Consider the following 16,095-nt stretch of genomic DNA (forward strand, 5'->3'; position numbering starts at 1 on the left):
TGCAATTTACCGATCTCTAAGCATAATTTGTGTGTTTTTGTATAGACTTGCGTCCGTCCAGTTATCTCAACAAGCAAAAATTCTATTATAGTTACAATCCTAGAACTGGTCCGATTTAATTATAAAGAGAAGCCCTCAGAAAGGCTTCATTACAACAAATAAACTGTGACTTGTTAAAATCCCGTCAATAAGTGATATCAGAATTCACCTGTTAGCTTTCCAGGTATCATCAATACCCCGAAGAGGCTAATTTCGGTTGACAGCAGCTGCGATCGATAACTAAATCTCTTATCCAAGCGCTTCGGTTTTCCAATATCTGATCTCGCTGGCTGTGGTACCGTGTCATAACAGTCCGAATGAACCTCAGATGCACGAAGACACAGAGGAAAGCCAAGGCTGAACGGGGGGACCAACGGAATTATTTTCTGTGATTTCTTGGGGGGATATAAAAAAAATTACACAAACAAAAGTGAAAATGTTGGCTGGGTCTTCGAATGGGACTACTACTAATGGCGCGAGAAGACCGCGAAGTCTGTACGACGAAGCAGACGACGAGAAATTGAGTTTGAAAATTGACAGTCTTTCGTCACAGAAGAGTACCCCCGGGTTTGTGTACGTGTTGACCTTTTTCTCGGCCCTCGGGGGATTCCTGTTCGGATATGACACGGGGGTGATTTCTGGAGCGATGATTCTCCTCCGAAACGAGTTCCAACTCTCGCTCGTCTGGCAAGAGTACATTGTCAGCGTCACGGTGGCCGCTGCTGCCCTTTTTGCACCGATCGGGGGCTTCCTGAATGACCGTTTGGGGAGGAGGCCCGTGATCATGGGGGCCAGTGTCGTGTTTACCGTGGGGGCCCTCTGTATGGGGATAGCCGGGGACAAGTACCTGCTCCTGGCTGGACGAATCATCGTCGGAGCCGGCATAGGTTTGTTTAATACAATTTTTTCTTGCATTTCATCTTTGCATTAGTACATGAATTTATATCCAAATATACATGGCACGTTTTGAATTTTTTACTTAAAGGGGGCAGCAAGGAATTTATAACAGCAAATACATAACGCCCCCTTCCCCCAAACAGATTGCATTGTCTTCAAATTCTTTCAAAATCCAATGCATTGTCTTCGTCCTTTATGCCACATATAACTTAACAATTTTACACTCTACACGCACTTTAATAGTGACCTTTATCCCTTTTGTACGGTACCAATCTTGTATGAGTTATGAGTACAATTTAAACCTTTGGCAGAGATCAGATTGATTTGGGGGCTATGCAGAGTAAGCTGTCCTGAAACAATCATTGATTTTGCTTTTCAATAGTGTAAACACAGCATTCATGTTGACAGTCAGTAGATGGAACAACGGCACTGATGTTATTATAATCTAGATACCATTATAGTAAGAAACGGCAAACCGCAAAAGTGACAGTGGCTCCATGCTATCAAAAGCATGTTTGCAATTGTTTGTATGAATTCATTGAAAGACTTTTCAATTTTGAAGAGTTCTCTTATATCTACTATTTCCACAATTGAAACACACACACACACACAAAGAGAGAGAGAGAGAGAGAGAGAGAGAGAGAGAGAGAGAGAGAGAGAAATGAAGAGAGAGGTCATAAAACATACATTTCTCTACCCCCGCTTTTTTATCATTAGCGCAAATGACTTTGTCTCTTTAAGATAGAAATAACGCAGTTCGAAGCGTTATCTGGCAATAAGTGACCACAGATGTCCAATCGATGACTGGTAGTGGCCTGATAATGATGGCCCTTATGGTAAGCAATCAACACCTTTTTAAGGAAGCTAGGGTTTGCATGTATTGAACTTCTTGTGGCCATCATCTCAACCCCTGTACGTCTCTGATATATCAGTAATTGCATTACCCCCATGTAAGAATCGTTGGAGGCACGAAATCTTGTCTCAGGCAAAATTTTCCATTACTCGTAAATTACCATTTAATCAGAGATGTTTTTTGGTGAATGAAAGTCAAATGGCCCCGAACGTGGCCAGAGAGAGAGAGAGAGCGAGAGAGAGAGAGAGAGAGAGAGAGAGAGAGAGAGAGAGAGAGAGAGAGAGAGAGAGAGAGAGAAAAAGGGGGGAGTCTTTTTGGAAAAATCAGAAATCAAAAAGGTAACAAACAAACTAGTAACCTATTTCTCTGAATAGAAACACCGTGAGGCTACGGGGGCGGACTTTATTTACTTTCATCTCAATGTTGACTTAATTTCCTATTCAATAGTTCTCGATTTCTGTTTTAATATTTATGTATTTCCCTGTGGCTTCAGACTGCTAAAAGCAAAAACATGGATATGTTTTGCGCTTCAAACTACGTAATCAGAATGAAAATATACTGGTAGATGAGTGCTAGTGCATGTGCATGCATTGCTTTCAACTTCAAAAAGAAATACAAGAAGAAAACAAACCGTTGGGGTTTCTATACAAAATTAAAAAAAACTGTTCCTTAATGCTAAAAAAAAACTTCAACCCCAAGGCGACTACTTCAAACAGAAATATCAAATGAAGAAAGCACTTGCAGCAGCATAAAGTTTTGATATCGTTACCGAAATTGAAATTGCTCAAAAGGTCGAGTTAATAAAAAACCCTGATGAAATTACTGTCATACACATAACTTTATTTCAGAGAAGAATTTAAGTTCCTCCATCCATGTCAACAAAAAATGTTACAAAGCAGAGACCTGTTTAAAATTTGAAATTCTCTTTCAATTGTTGATTCGGTGGTTTAAAGATGTTGTTTATTGGTATAATTTGAATTAAAAGCTCGGTTTATTTTTGCTGACGACCACTTTCTTGAGCGACATTACTACTGCTGCGGATTGAAAGTTTCGTGCCATATCATATTCATAGACGATACCTTAAAGATCCCAAATGGACCACAATTTAGCTATAAGTTGATACGATTTGGCCCATTTCCTTGTCAAAAACTAGGTCTTGATGAGAAAATGAAATCTATAACTACCCCCACGCTTGCAATTGGTGAATATAGTCTGTTCGAGAAGAACATTACCCTTGAGTACCTTAACAGAAAAGAGAAGAATCCGAACTGTTGAATCATAGCAACAGCCGATGTTTAACCATTAGTGCACCGCGGTGTTGCATGCGGAATTATTCTACAAATGTGGTTCCTTATGCAAAACAGGTTGGTATTGCTAGGGCTAACAGACCAGAAGCGCGATGTTTCGGAGCAAGGACTCATTAATTGTCAAAGACCGGCCGCTGTAGAAAATGTTCAAGCTTCCCATTACCATATTTATTTGTTTTTCGTTTCCAGTAATCACTTGTCTTTGTCAAATCAATCTAGAACTGTGCTCATTCATTGGGACGTAGGGATATATGGTTTTCAAAAGAACGCAGCAGTACTACATGATATTTTCTTTATTACACGAACGCATTTTGTTTCTATTTCCATATGACTTCTTTTAAGAATATATATTATGCATATAAGTTTAATAGAAAAATTAGTAAGCTGGTAGCATGCTAGAAGAATTTTTTTCCCAAAGCATGAGGCTTTAGGGGTTAAGATTATCACTGCTTTCTAGTATACACAAGATTAAGACAGAATCTTAATCTCATTACATGAATTGGAGTCTCTTTTTTGCCAAGAACAGACGTCATCCAAATTTTGCAATTTTTTTATCAGTGTCATTTTGGTGCATTAATTTTTCGTTTAAAGAAGTAACTGTTACAGTTTTGTATAAACAATACCTTCTTTCCTCAATAATTGCATACTTTGTCCTTTCACATCTTGATAAAAGAAAATCTAAGAAGTATTAATTTGTTCGAAACTCAACGATTTTCAGCGAAAAAGCACCGACATTAATGTATTTACTAAAAAAATGAAAAGATTACTGTGCTCCTTACGTCTTTTTCACTCCAAGCTTCACAGAAAATGCGTAAATCGGCCTTTGGTACGTTCTATTCTCGTCAGCAAAATCAAATTTATCATTTTTTATTCAATTAAGTGTTTTGCTGGTCGATTTCTCTTCTTCAGGATAGGAAAAAAAAATCAAATAACTCGATTATACACGAGAATAAGAGCCAAGGTCCGAGTTGATATTAAAGCGCAACCTCTGTACTAAAGACCACATCTTCGAAAAACAACAACATTTCTATACACTGATAATCTTGTTTTTATCATCAGAAGGGAATGGTTGTAGTTAAAGGGCTTATAGTTTTTAAACGATTAGGATTTACTCACAAGAGACAAACTCTAAAAGTCTGATTCTGGTTCTTTGCTCTCCCAAAGCTCTTTTATCCATTAGTAAAGTTCTTAGCCCTGTTATCTGTACAAACCTGACATGGAACCTATTTGATTTGAAGTCAACGATAACCTAACTTAGCTGCAAACTGTCAGCATGGTACATTTGTGTACTTCTTATCAAAAAATGAATACTGACGGATTCACCTTTAATATATATATTGTCCATCTAAAGCAGGAGCTTTTTTGTATTGGTTTTACAACCGTAGTTTTTTTTCATGGGCACAAAAAATAAAGTAAAAGGGAAAGAAATCTCAGTACAACTGCACAACACGTATGACGATTTGATTTTGAACCGGGGGCGGGGGGGGGGGGGGGTGTCGCTAGTTTCAATGCTTCTAAAAAGATATATCCGGTAATATTAAGGATTTTCGCGGTCTGATTCACAATCCCTCCAGCTTATTACGAGAGCTCTCATTGAGCTGTGCGAAAAAACTGCGTTATTTTTTGTTCCAGTCATTTTTGTGTATATATATCATTTTATATAAGACAAAATGCTTTAAATATTAATGCATCATCACTTCCATCCAAAATGAAAGAAATAGGTTCACATATCACATGCATGCTTCCTCGAGCATTTCTACTTGACAAAAAAAAAAGAAGCTTGACCATGTTGACACTGCTTTGCATAAAATACGACAAATAATTTAGATAAGGGGAAAAACTCCCAGATATCCCCAATATATAAATCAAAAATTAATATTCAAATATAAATCTCCACATAACATGTATGTCCTTTTTTTTTTAACTAAAAACTGGCTGACAAATGGTTTCAGTGGAATATTCAATAACTGTTTTCTAAAAAAAAAGTACTAGAGTCTGAAATCCCTGTGAATATTCACGTCTACATATTAAATTCTTATCAACAATTTTCGTACAGGTCAAACTGACTGACAGACCGATGGCCTAATTGACGCATTAAAACCACTTTACTACTCACAACTTGTGGAGTATGATAAATGATAATATGCAACATTTGCCATTTGTGACCTAGAACTGTCAAATGGTGTGATCATTTACATCATAGTTTATTAACCTGAAGCTGGTGCGAATTAAAGCCAAATTACTTCTCTTTTTTATCTATCGTTCAGCTACGGCTTAAATAAAGAAATCAAGTTGATTGAAACGGCATTGCAATTCTTTGGCCTCTCCACCACATCAAACTATTGCAATGGCTTGTTGACTTCCGCTGTTGTTGGGAATACAGAGCCAGCTTTGTGCTAGATGACATTGAATATTGGGATGTCTTCCTCATCTATTTCCTCCATAATGTTCTGCGGAAATTTGCAATCGACAACCTCTTATTCGGAACTTCTTTCATCTCGTGCTGTTTGATGTATTCTTTTTCTCAGTTTCTAGGTTGCCCTGGTTCAATGCCAGGTTATTGCGATTGTGGCGTTCCAAAGCGATGTTTTTATATTAAACACTGACATCAGTGTCATCACGCGTCATCTCAAATCATAATGCTACAAGAATCTAGTTTAGATTTTGATTTAATATTGTTGCTTTTTTATGAAGGAACTGCGTTACATTAGAATTGTGAATTGTTATGCCGTATTAATTTTGCTCCAATAACTCCGATGCTTTATGCTGTATAGAATTTTTCATCTTCTTTAAACATCGGTTGTTTCGACCCAATATCATATTATACATGTACCTATAAAATTGTCTAACACTTCGTTATTTTTTTAAGTAATGCCACCACTGCACATTAGAGGCTTACGTGTAATGTAAGGAAGTTTGTTCAGACTTTCCGGAAACTTCAAACTTTAAGTTGCTTTAAAAGCAAAGAGTCTACAAATATTGTTTTGAACAATCGATTTAACCTTCATATAGACACACAGAAAAAACGGCGAACAACGCACGTGTAGCACTTGTAAAAAATAGTCACATTTAAGCACACTGCAGTAATTTTGTTTATGCAACTATTACATTTTAACGGTATCTGTCATGAGGGATCTTAATAAAGTAAGACAAATGGAAATGCATGTCTATTATCGAATTTTGGCAAAGTACTTAGTAAAAGCGGACATTTAGTTAAAAGGGAAAATGATCAAATTATTGTCTTTTTATTAGAAAATTTATATTGAGAGGCCTTTCAAAACAAATTCGAAGTTAAAAACATCCCAACGTCTATATGTAATTTTGGAGAAAAACAAAACTGTTTTAATATATACAATAAATGCTTATCGTTGATAACAAAGGTTATCATAAACAAATGCAATTTAGACTCTAATACCAACATATGCAATAATTATTATAGTACAAGTTCAGATAGTGTTTGTCTTGGAAAAAAAAAAGAGTCAATCGGCTCCAAGAGGAACAAAACGATTGAACTTCTGCTGAGAAACCGAACACAAAGCCATTAATATTTGACTTGTAGCGTTGATTCTGAACAACTGTGTTAAAGCAATTCGAGCAATTTGTAGAGGGCTTAACAAATTTAATGTTGGACTAGAATCTCATTACCAAACGGGGATGGGTAAAATGGGTTGACGATGGGATTGTGTAAAAAAAGTGCTTATTAAATACCCTTCCCTGATTATGTTTCTATTCAGAGAAACCGATGCCCTAATGGGGAAACACTGCACTATGGTAATCTAGACCAGGATCAGGCGTCTCTGAAGATGTTCCTCGGTAGGGGCGTCAAAACCTGTGAATAATGAATGAACCGATATAACAGAATAATGAAAAAGCAAGAAGGAAAAATATATCGAACACCTGAAAACCCTACACTTGTCTGCATGCGGTGGTTTTTTTAATGGAAAAAAAAATAAGGAGGCAGGCATGTTGCGAAATTTGTTATTTTCACGCCCAGCTGCATGTAAAAATAATTGGTCTAATGAGATAGATTATGAGAGCAACACCAAACATGAACATGCACTTTCCTAATTTATTTGTTTTTTCTATAGAAAGACTCTAGGTTGATAACAATTAGTAGTCCTTACCTGTCCATTGTTTTTCAACTGCATCTTTACTCTAAGCACTTACCGTCCGGCATCCCAATATTTTCAGTACAATTCGCTTTTATTTTTGTCCGGGGGTTGAAAAACTTGATGATATGACTGTGACCATTAAGTCTTTGATAAATTAAACTTTATGAAACTTCATCAACTTGATGCGTTTAGAATAATCATTATGGTGTATAATTTTGCAATAAGTTGAGTAATTTGTCGTGTTGTAGATATTGAATTTACTGGGTGGGTGTAAATACAAAATTTACAACAAAACAGTAAATTTTGTATTTACACCCACCCAGTAAATTCAAAATCTACAACATGACAAATTGACAAAAGGAAATTCAAACGGTTACAGATAAGCAGTTCTTGGAGGTCAAAGACGGACAAGATTAAAGTGTACAAATAGATTTAATATCTGACAATACTCTGTTTTTATTTTTTTGTTTTTTATTTTTGTTTTTTGTTGAATTCAAACTTTCATGGATTTCGTTGTTAAGTTGATCCACGAAATTATATTTTCATTGAAGGACACTTTCTTTAACATTTTGTATTGATAGGGCCATCGGCCACGAATTTACGTATCCTTGAAAATGTGATTTTCACTTTGTCCACGAAAATTGATACCCTTGAATATTAAATATGTATATAAATGAAACCACAGTATCGTGATATGTCAAGACAACATGTTAAACCTAGACATGCTGTGGTTTTATCAGTATTCGTAAACACTATCTTTCGTGGATTTAGAGAAAATCGCGGTTTTAAGGATATTTTGAAATTAATTCGTGGCGACTGATACTATTTATGCAGTGCTAAGATATAATTGTACTTCATTGAAAACTTATTTTTGGGATCATCTCAACAACGAAAATCCACGAAAATTGGTGTTCAACGAATATTGATAAAACGACAATGTACAAAGTAATTTCTAAGGGAAAGGGATAGGATTTCCAAAACGAGTATGGTTCTGGTTTCAAGTATGAGTATCGAAAACTGATTGTAAATTTTATGTTGGATACATTTCGAATTCACCGGAGTTGTTATGTTGAAAATTTTGTACAGTAACATTATTATATGTGACAAAGAGAAGAAATGGGGACATAGAATAATTATATATTGAGGGTAATTTAAAAGCAGAATAAATATCTAAACAGCTGATTAGATCGTCTAAACAAGGAACTTTCTTTTCTCTGAGAATCGGTTGGAGGAAATATTGCGTCGATTCGATCAAATCTCATTTATTTGTAAATGAGTTTACCGAGCATCTTGAATTGTTTCTCACCACAGAACGTCGCCATATGCCTCTGTTTGCCAAGGATCACATTGCAGTCCCCAAAATCCATCGGATGCAATCTTTTAGTACTTTATTAATATTTTATCAATTGAAAGCTCTTTGAACTAAACGCGATGAGTTATTGTCAATAGTTGGGGATTATTTTCGCGGATATAAAATTATCTTTGTACTGAAAGGAAACAAGATCGGGAAAGTTTTTAAACGAATATATATATTTATAGTGACGCTAAAATATACAATGATCTGGCACTTGGTATGGTTGGTTTGGGTAAAATTGATTTATGAAATGAAATCTACATTGAAGTCAATGTGGGGGAGGGGGTGCATGTATGATAATATTTTCACTAAATACACAAAAGTGCGGTTGTTATAATTGTATATTAATTGTTTTGGATGGCTGTGTAGAACTTTAACTAATTGTTTAAAAGCAACCGTCAATTAGAGCTTATTTAGTGTCGGTTTACCACTCGCCAGGATAATGCAGGGTTAAAATCAACTTAACAATAGCCTGTCAACAAAATTTGCTCTAAATTCACCAACAGTTTGGGCTCTTTAAAAGCTTCAGGAATGTTTCAGACAATAAATTGCCGATTTCATTGGGAGTAATCAATGATCTCACTTTTGCAACTACTAGTAACTTTCATAACCATTATAATACACTATCATGAAACCCATTCAGTATTGGCATTTCATTAAGCTTTTAATGAGCTTAATCACATAATTGGGAAGTTAAAGCTCTAATATATCATTGTATAATATTTGTAAATCAAAAGGAGTACAGAATTCGCATGAATATTTTGAGTCGATGCAATAAAAAAAAAAAGGAAAAGAGACCAAAATAAATAAGTGCATGTTTTTTGTAAGAAAATGATTTAGCCAAAACCAATAACTCGCTTTTACGTCGAATTATTTACTAAAAGCGACAAATATTTGGCGTTGCAGAAATCTAATTGACACTTGAAGGCAATTGTCGTACATGTTACAACTTCCCACAAATGAAAATCAATGGCTGGAATTTGTTCTTGTCAGATGGGTGAGAAGCAGCGATCCATTAGCTTAGGAAGATGATGTTAAAATCATTATCCTATGAAATAAATGTATTTTCTTTTCTTCGTTTTATAATCTGAAAGTGTGACAGAAGAAAAACATGTTGAAAATAGTACCAAGGCGAAGAGTCTACTTGTGTTCTGATTGGTTAGCAATCGATTTTTTTCTCGCATGCAGGTTCTGTCTTATCAGAAATCTGGAGAGAGAATCAAACCAAATTTATCACAAATTAAAAGCCCTGAAGGAAAAAAACAAAGTTCCGATGTAGTAGAATGATAACTTCGTTGGTATATTGGATAAAAGTAAAACTCATATATACGGAATCGAGTTTTTTGAATCCAAAGTTTGAGTTCAAGTGTTCCATAGTCAGTTTGGAACAAACTTGAACTGACCTAATATCAGGATGCATGCATAAATCCAAGTTTACGTACAGTATTTAGTAATGCCACAAATTGTGGTATACTGCTTAATTTGGAAAGAATTTCAAATTATAACCAAAACAGTATGAATCGTTTAGTCCATATCCCAATTGCATTAAATGTGTTTATTGAATCCACATTTCTCTTTAAGGTTTGACCTCTACCACGATACCAATGTACCTTGCTGAGTGTTCTCCCGCCAATGAGCGTGGGCGCCTGGTCTCCACAAACATCGCCATGGTGGCGTGTGGCCAGTTCGTGGCCAGCGTGGTGGACGGTATATTTGGCTGGTGCCAGTATGACGTCGGATGGAGGTAAAAAAAATCTTTATGTCCTCTTCGTTTTGACTTATGTAACAAAGAGTTGTTATTTAAAAGCAAGTGGCCTCGTTTTTTCAAAGTAGAGGGGCTGAACAAAACAAAGGGGTCAACTGGCTTGCATATTTATAAAAACAAAACAAATCTTAATATAACAGAAAGGTTCTTGTTTTAAAAATTGGCAGAGCTAGCTTCCACATTCGTTGCTGCGTGCCTGGTTTTTTTTTTTTGGCTACTGTACTTTGATTCCTATGAACATTAAACGTTTGCATGGTAATGGTTATGCATGTTGTCTATATACTTCTCATGTTAATTTGAATAACCAATCTATAGATGAATACTATGAATCTTCCCTTTGCTCAGACAGTTCTATTAATTTCCCCTCCCCATGCGATACTCCTATTTACCTGGCGTTGATTGCCTGTCGACTTTTCCTTACAGGTACATGCTCGGCTTGGCGGGCATCCCTTCCTTCGTTCAGTTCCTGGGATTTGTGTTCATGCCAGAGAGCCCGCGGTGGCTGATTATCAATGAGAGGGAGGAATACGCTCGGCGCGTGCTCCAGACCATGAGGGGGCACTTCGACATTGACGAAGAATTCGATAGCATCAAAAATAGCTACCTTGAAGCACGAGATGGTGAATGTAAGAAAAATATTGGTTGTGATAAATAAATGAATATATTTGCAATACACTGCAATAAAAATATCTGATCAAATGTAATACTGGGAAATCATCATTGTTCGTGGGGGAGCAATGTTCGTGGCTTTCGTTGGTAACCCTTGCCCACGAATATACATGTACCTCCCCAAAAACCTATACACAGTCATTTGTTTAATATTTATCAGTATTATCCCGAACTTGGTACCAACGAAATTACATTCCCACGAACCAGGGAATTTTTTTGGTTACCCACGAACATTGACCCCCACGAATAAAAATGATTCCACAGTAGATATCATTGAATATCGTGTAATGCTATTATAATACGATTTCTTACAAAACAGTTTAAATATAGTCTGAACAATGGAGTAATATTTAAAACAATACTCTAAAATACGAAACAATCGATAGCACTAAATATGGTCAGCGTATTCATAACACTACGCAATACAATACAGTGGGATATATACCACACAAGTAGACAATCCATGCATTGCAAAAAAAGGGATGCAATACAATATTGTGCGATGAAATTACAATATCATAGGATACATTTGAATGGAATGTAATAAACAATTATATTTACATTTTCAACTGTCTTTGTCTGTGATAACATTACGAATCAATTTTGAACCCTAAAACCCTATAACTTCATAAAACATGAGTGACACAAAATGGGCGTGTCTTATAGCATAACCGAGAAACGGTATTGGATGCGCCGCGTAGTAATACATAGCATGTGCTACATAAGAAAATAGTGGTTTTAAAATAATGTTGTTTAAATTGTACAAATTGGAAATAATATAAATATAAGTAATAAGGAATCATTCTTTGAATATTATGAGGTCATAATTTCCGTCGGAGCGTGGTCAAATCTATCATAAAGCCCCTCGGGCTTTATTGGATTTGACCACGCCCCGACCGAAATTATCACCTCATAATACTCAAAGAATGATTCCTTATTCCTTAAATAATATTTATCCAACTACGTTGAAATAAATGGAATACAACATGACGAAAAATTTTAGTGGAATAAATACAGGATGCCTTTAATATATGGCTGCTTTTGCAAATAGTTAAGCCAGTGTTAGTCAGAGGTATTTGAAACTTTCTTAAACAAAAAAGTGTGTATGTACGTGTGTGCTAAGTTTTTAACGATTTTTACATGTAGTAATTTGCATGTACTGGTGCTGATATGAATCAAAACCTAAACTCAGTTTACCCAAACCATTGTAAATAAACAAAGTACAAATACATTAACTGAAACTGTGATTGAGAGCGAAAACCTAACATTTTTATCTGTTCCTTCTTAATTAAGAAGTCGGTCACCGGGCTTTATGACATTTCGAGAAATTCCCCAGTGCAATCGCATTGCAGTTAGTAATTGGCATCAAAAGCTGAACAACCTATGGTATGTCAACTCATCACCTTTAATCTCTACAAGAACTTCTCTGACGTTACACAATAAAAATTCTACGTCGTCGTTTTCAAATTTTTCAATACGTACTACTGGCAAAAAAACCCATTTACGACAGGGAGGGGTTTTTTTATCTTTAGACGCCACGTTTTCTGTTAATATATTATCTATGGGGTAATAAATCATTTTTTTAAACCACTTACTTGCACTAGTGCTAGATAATCAACACGATTTCTGTATGCGACAAATTTTTACAACTTTGAAGAAAATTTTGTTCAAATAGCGAGGAAGTCATAAGTGGCACCAACATCAACAGAGTATGCATACAACAGAAACTAAAGAGAATTTAAAAATGCATTAATATTTATGAGACTTTAAAGGATACAATTTTTTTTACAGCAGAAGTTTCAAACATACGAAACACACCATTGTGCGAGCTGTATCATACATTACACAAATACGCAGATGTTTAAGTTGACAAAATTATGAAGAGTTTCGGAACACTTCTTTTATATTTCAGCGAGGACACCCGTTTTGATAAAGATGCTTCAGACTCCGTCGGTCAGAAGAGCCTTATTTGTTGGATGTGGACTGCAACTGTTTCAGCAGCTCTCGGGAATAAATACTGTGATGTACGACAGACACACACTCTCTCTTCCCCCCCCCCCCCCTCTCTCTCTCTCTCTCTAACAGTTACTCTTCATACATCTATCATCTAACTAACTTCTTTGTAAGCATGCAATAATAAAGTTAGTTATTTTATCGTTTCCTCAACAGTCAAATTATCGATTGTTATCAGTTATTGAGAAATTCAGATAACAGTCATTACATTTTAAATTATGGACTATTAGAATAGGTCCTCTCTTCTTCTTGACATTCTACGTGTATAGTACATTACACTGGTATACTGTCATGCTACTACGACGTGTTATGACACTAGTGTAAAATTTGGTCCCTCCTACACACAGGTACTACAGCGCCACCATAATCCGGATGTCCGGTGTCCGGGGGGACGAGACCACTATCTGGCTGTCGGCATTCACCGCGGCGGTCAATTTTGTCTTCACTGTCCTGGGACTATTTCTCGTGGAGAAAATCGGCCGCAGAGCTCTGACGCTCGGAAGCCTCATAGGTATTCATAATTACATTTAAAACAAATTACTAAAACTAATACGATATGAAAAATAAATTATTTCAATATCATATTCGAGTATCTGACCCTTTCTTCTTCATTTGATTAGGAGCGATTGTAAGTTTGGCCTGGTTGGCCATAGGGTTCCAGCTTTCGGCGATGAACACTGCTCCAATCACCCTTACAGAGTCGAGTGCAGCAGGGTCGATATGTCAATCATATGTGTAAGTCTTGAAAGGGGAACGTCCCCTTAATTTTGAATCAGCATCAAAGGTGACATGACATGTGAATAGTGAATCAATCAGATTTGTTAATAAGGTATTGACGTTTACACTTTACCAAAAGGGAATAAAGTATGAGGGATCAACAGTCACCATTTGATTGAGTTCATTCGAACCGATATCATACCATTTGTTTCAAACTTTTCTGAATGTCATCCTTGCAAGGTTAATTTATCATCATATAATGATATACTTTTTATGGAGATTTTTGAAAAATTCATTATTCAATTATTCTTATTTATTCTAATAAAGAACTATAATGTAACAGGCACTGTTTAAAGACCAAACATGTTTGTTAAAGATAATATACATGTATACCAAAGCTGCAAAAAAAATATATAAAAAATATCAACAGGAAAAAAGCATCAAATACTTATTAATTAAAAAAAATAATTTAACATACATCTTTATCCATGCAATTTATATATGAGGAATGAAACGTGTTTAAAAAGTATTTGCAAAATGCAGATACTCCGTTTTAAATGCTTTACACGCATCACATTTGTAGAGACTGCAACTCGTGTATGCGGGATCTGACCTGTGGCTACTGTTACCTGGACACGGACCACGGTCCACAGAACGGGACCTGTCTGAGGGCCAACTACGACGAGCCGTTCAAGGCGGTGTCTGGCCGCTGTAACGACACCCACCTCCCGGGGGATCTCACGTGGGCCTACGACTTCTGCCCCACCCAGTTCTACTGGATGCCTATGATAGGCCTTGTTGCTTACCTCATGTTTTTTGCTCCAGGTAAATGTATCCAGACAAACACACAATATTAATTTCTAGCATTAGGTTTGTTATTGACTTAGGGATTATGTCGGGTTGTTCAAAGTTCAAAGATGACGATGCAAAGCCTAGCCTTCCATGAATTTTAATGACCCGAAATACACGTATATCCATATATATATGTTGTCAGTGGCAATCCTAGTTAGTGGGGTTTTTTTTGTCGATGACCAAAACTTTTTGCATGTAAATAAGTTAAAAAAAGAAATATAATGAAAAAGACATAAAGTTGCCTTATACCACGGTATGACTTGCCACTTGCCGACCATAGAAATGTAGAAGGCAATCATGTGACACGTTTTATCCAATAAATAAGGTTGTATCACTTGTTCTAGTCTGGAGCAAATGAAACATCTTTGATTTATGTTAAGTTTAATATTGCAACTATCTCTGTTTTACATGTTGTTTAGGGATGGGACCAATGCCCTGGACTATCAATTCAGAAATCTACCCCTCCTGGGCCAGGAGTACGGGCAACGCAGCCTCAACATTTACTAACTGGACCGTAAATCTCGCCATGTCTATGTCGTTTTTAAGTTTAACACAGTCCCTAACTAGATTTGGTAGGTATTTCATTGCTTAATCTATTGATTACAATTTAACACTAGTAAAATATTCCACAAGAATTATTTGACCTTTTAATACTTCTTACAAGCAGCATTAGACTAGTGATACTAGTCTTCCATCGGATAAAATATGGAAATTTTGCCAGTAAGAGTTTGCAAATATTTAAATTTGGTCCACAAAGCTTCTTTTTGTTTGACTCAATGTGTAAACGGATCATCTTTAGAGAATATCATCAGAGGAGTGCTCGAAAAGATTTCCAGAATGAATATTATTTACCAAAGAGCTAAAATCAACATGTTGCATCATAACAACGGAAAACTCATTAGATTAATTAATCAAGCAGATTATTTTCTTCTCTGCAGGTACATTCTGGTTGTACAGTGGCTTGGCATTGATTGGCCTTATCGTATTGGCGCTATTTTTACCCGAAACCAAAGGCAAGACGCTGGAGGAGGTGGAAGGACTGTTTGCCAGGCCCTGGTGTGGCACAGGGCCCAAAATAGACTACAATGTGGAAAACATTCAGTACGTTCATATACGTGGCCTGAACAGGGACGGCCGCGAGTCCGAGATTGATTCCCCGGATTGAGCACAATCGGCCGATATTTACGTCGCATTAACCAATGAGGAATAAAATCTGATATCTTTATTGATGTGATCAGAAGGGCTACTTGCAATCGACAGTAAACAATCAAACAGAACTCCAAGACCGCGTTGATTGTATTCTGTAGACTTGATGGCTACCGTCCTTCATGAGATGACGTTCGTTATTTAGGAAATTAAATTTACACAAATATCTATTTTTTTTAGCATGACTCGAAGTCTTGGACATAATAGATTATTTTAAAAATGTTCAATTGTAGAAATAAGACATGTGAGGGAATATGTATGAAATTAAGGATGGAATGAAATTATATCAAATTTGGTTGTTTCCTTTAATA

The 16,095-nt window shown here is 36.1% G+C and overlaps 1 protein-coding gene across 1 annotated transcript; it reads left to right on the forward strand.

Moving 5' to 3' along the window:
- The first annotated feature begins 307 nt into the window (after nucleotides 1–307).
- LOC128160620 (proton myo-inositol cotransporter-like) lies at nucleotides 308–16,037 on the forward strand. The gene is made up of 9 exons (XM_052823975.1): nucleotides 308–926; nucleotides 10,144–10,306; nucleotides 10,751–10,953; nucleotides 12,909–13,020; nucleotides 13,357–13,520; nucleotides 13,630–13,744; nucleotides 14,310–14,551; nucleotides 14,998–15,150; nucleotides 15,517–16,037. Exons 1-9 carry the CDS (start codon nucleotides 476–478, stop codon nucleotides 15,741–15,743), a joined length of 1,830 nt encoding a protein of 609 aa, XP_052679935.1. The 5' UTR covers nucleotides 308–475; the 3' UTR covers nucleotides 15,744–16,037.
- Nucleotides 16,038–16,095: the final 58 nt, after the last annotated feature.

Source organism: Crassostrea angulata, chromosome 8 (genome assembly GCF_025612915.1).
Source record: "Crassostrea angulata isolate pt1a10 chromosome 8, ASM2561291v2, whole genome shotgun sequence".
NCBI lineage: Eukaryota > Metazoa > Mollusca > Bivalvia > Ostreida > Ostreidae > Magallana > Magallana angulata.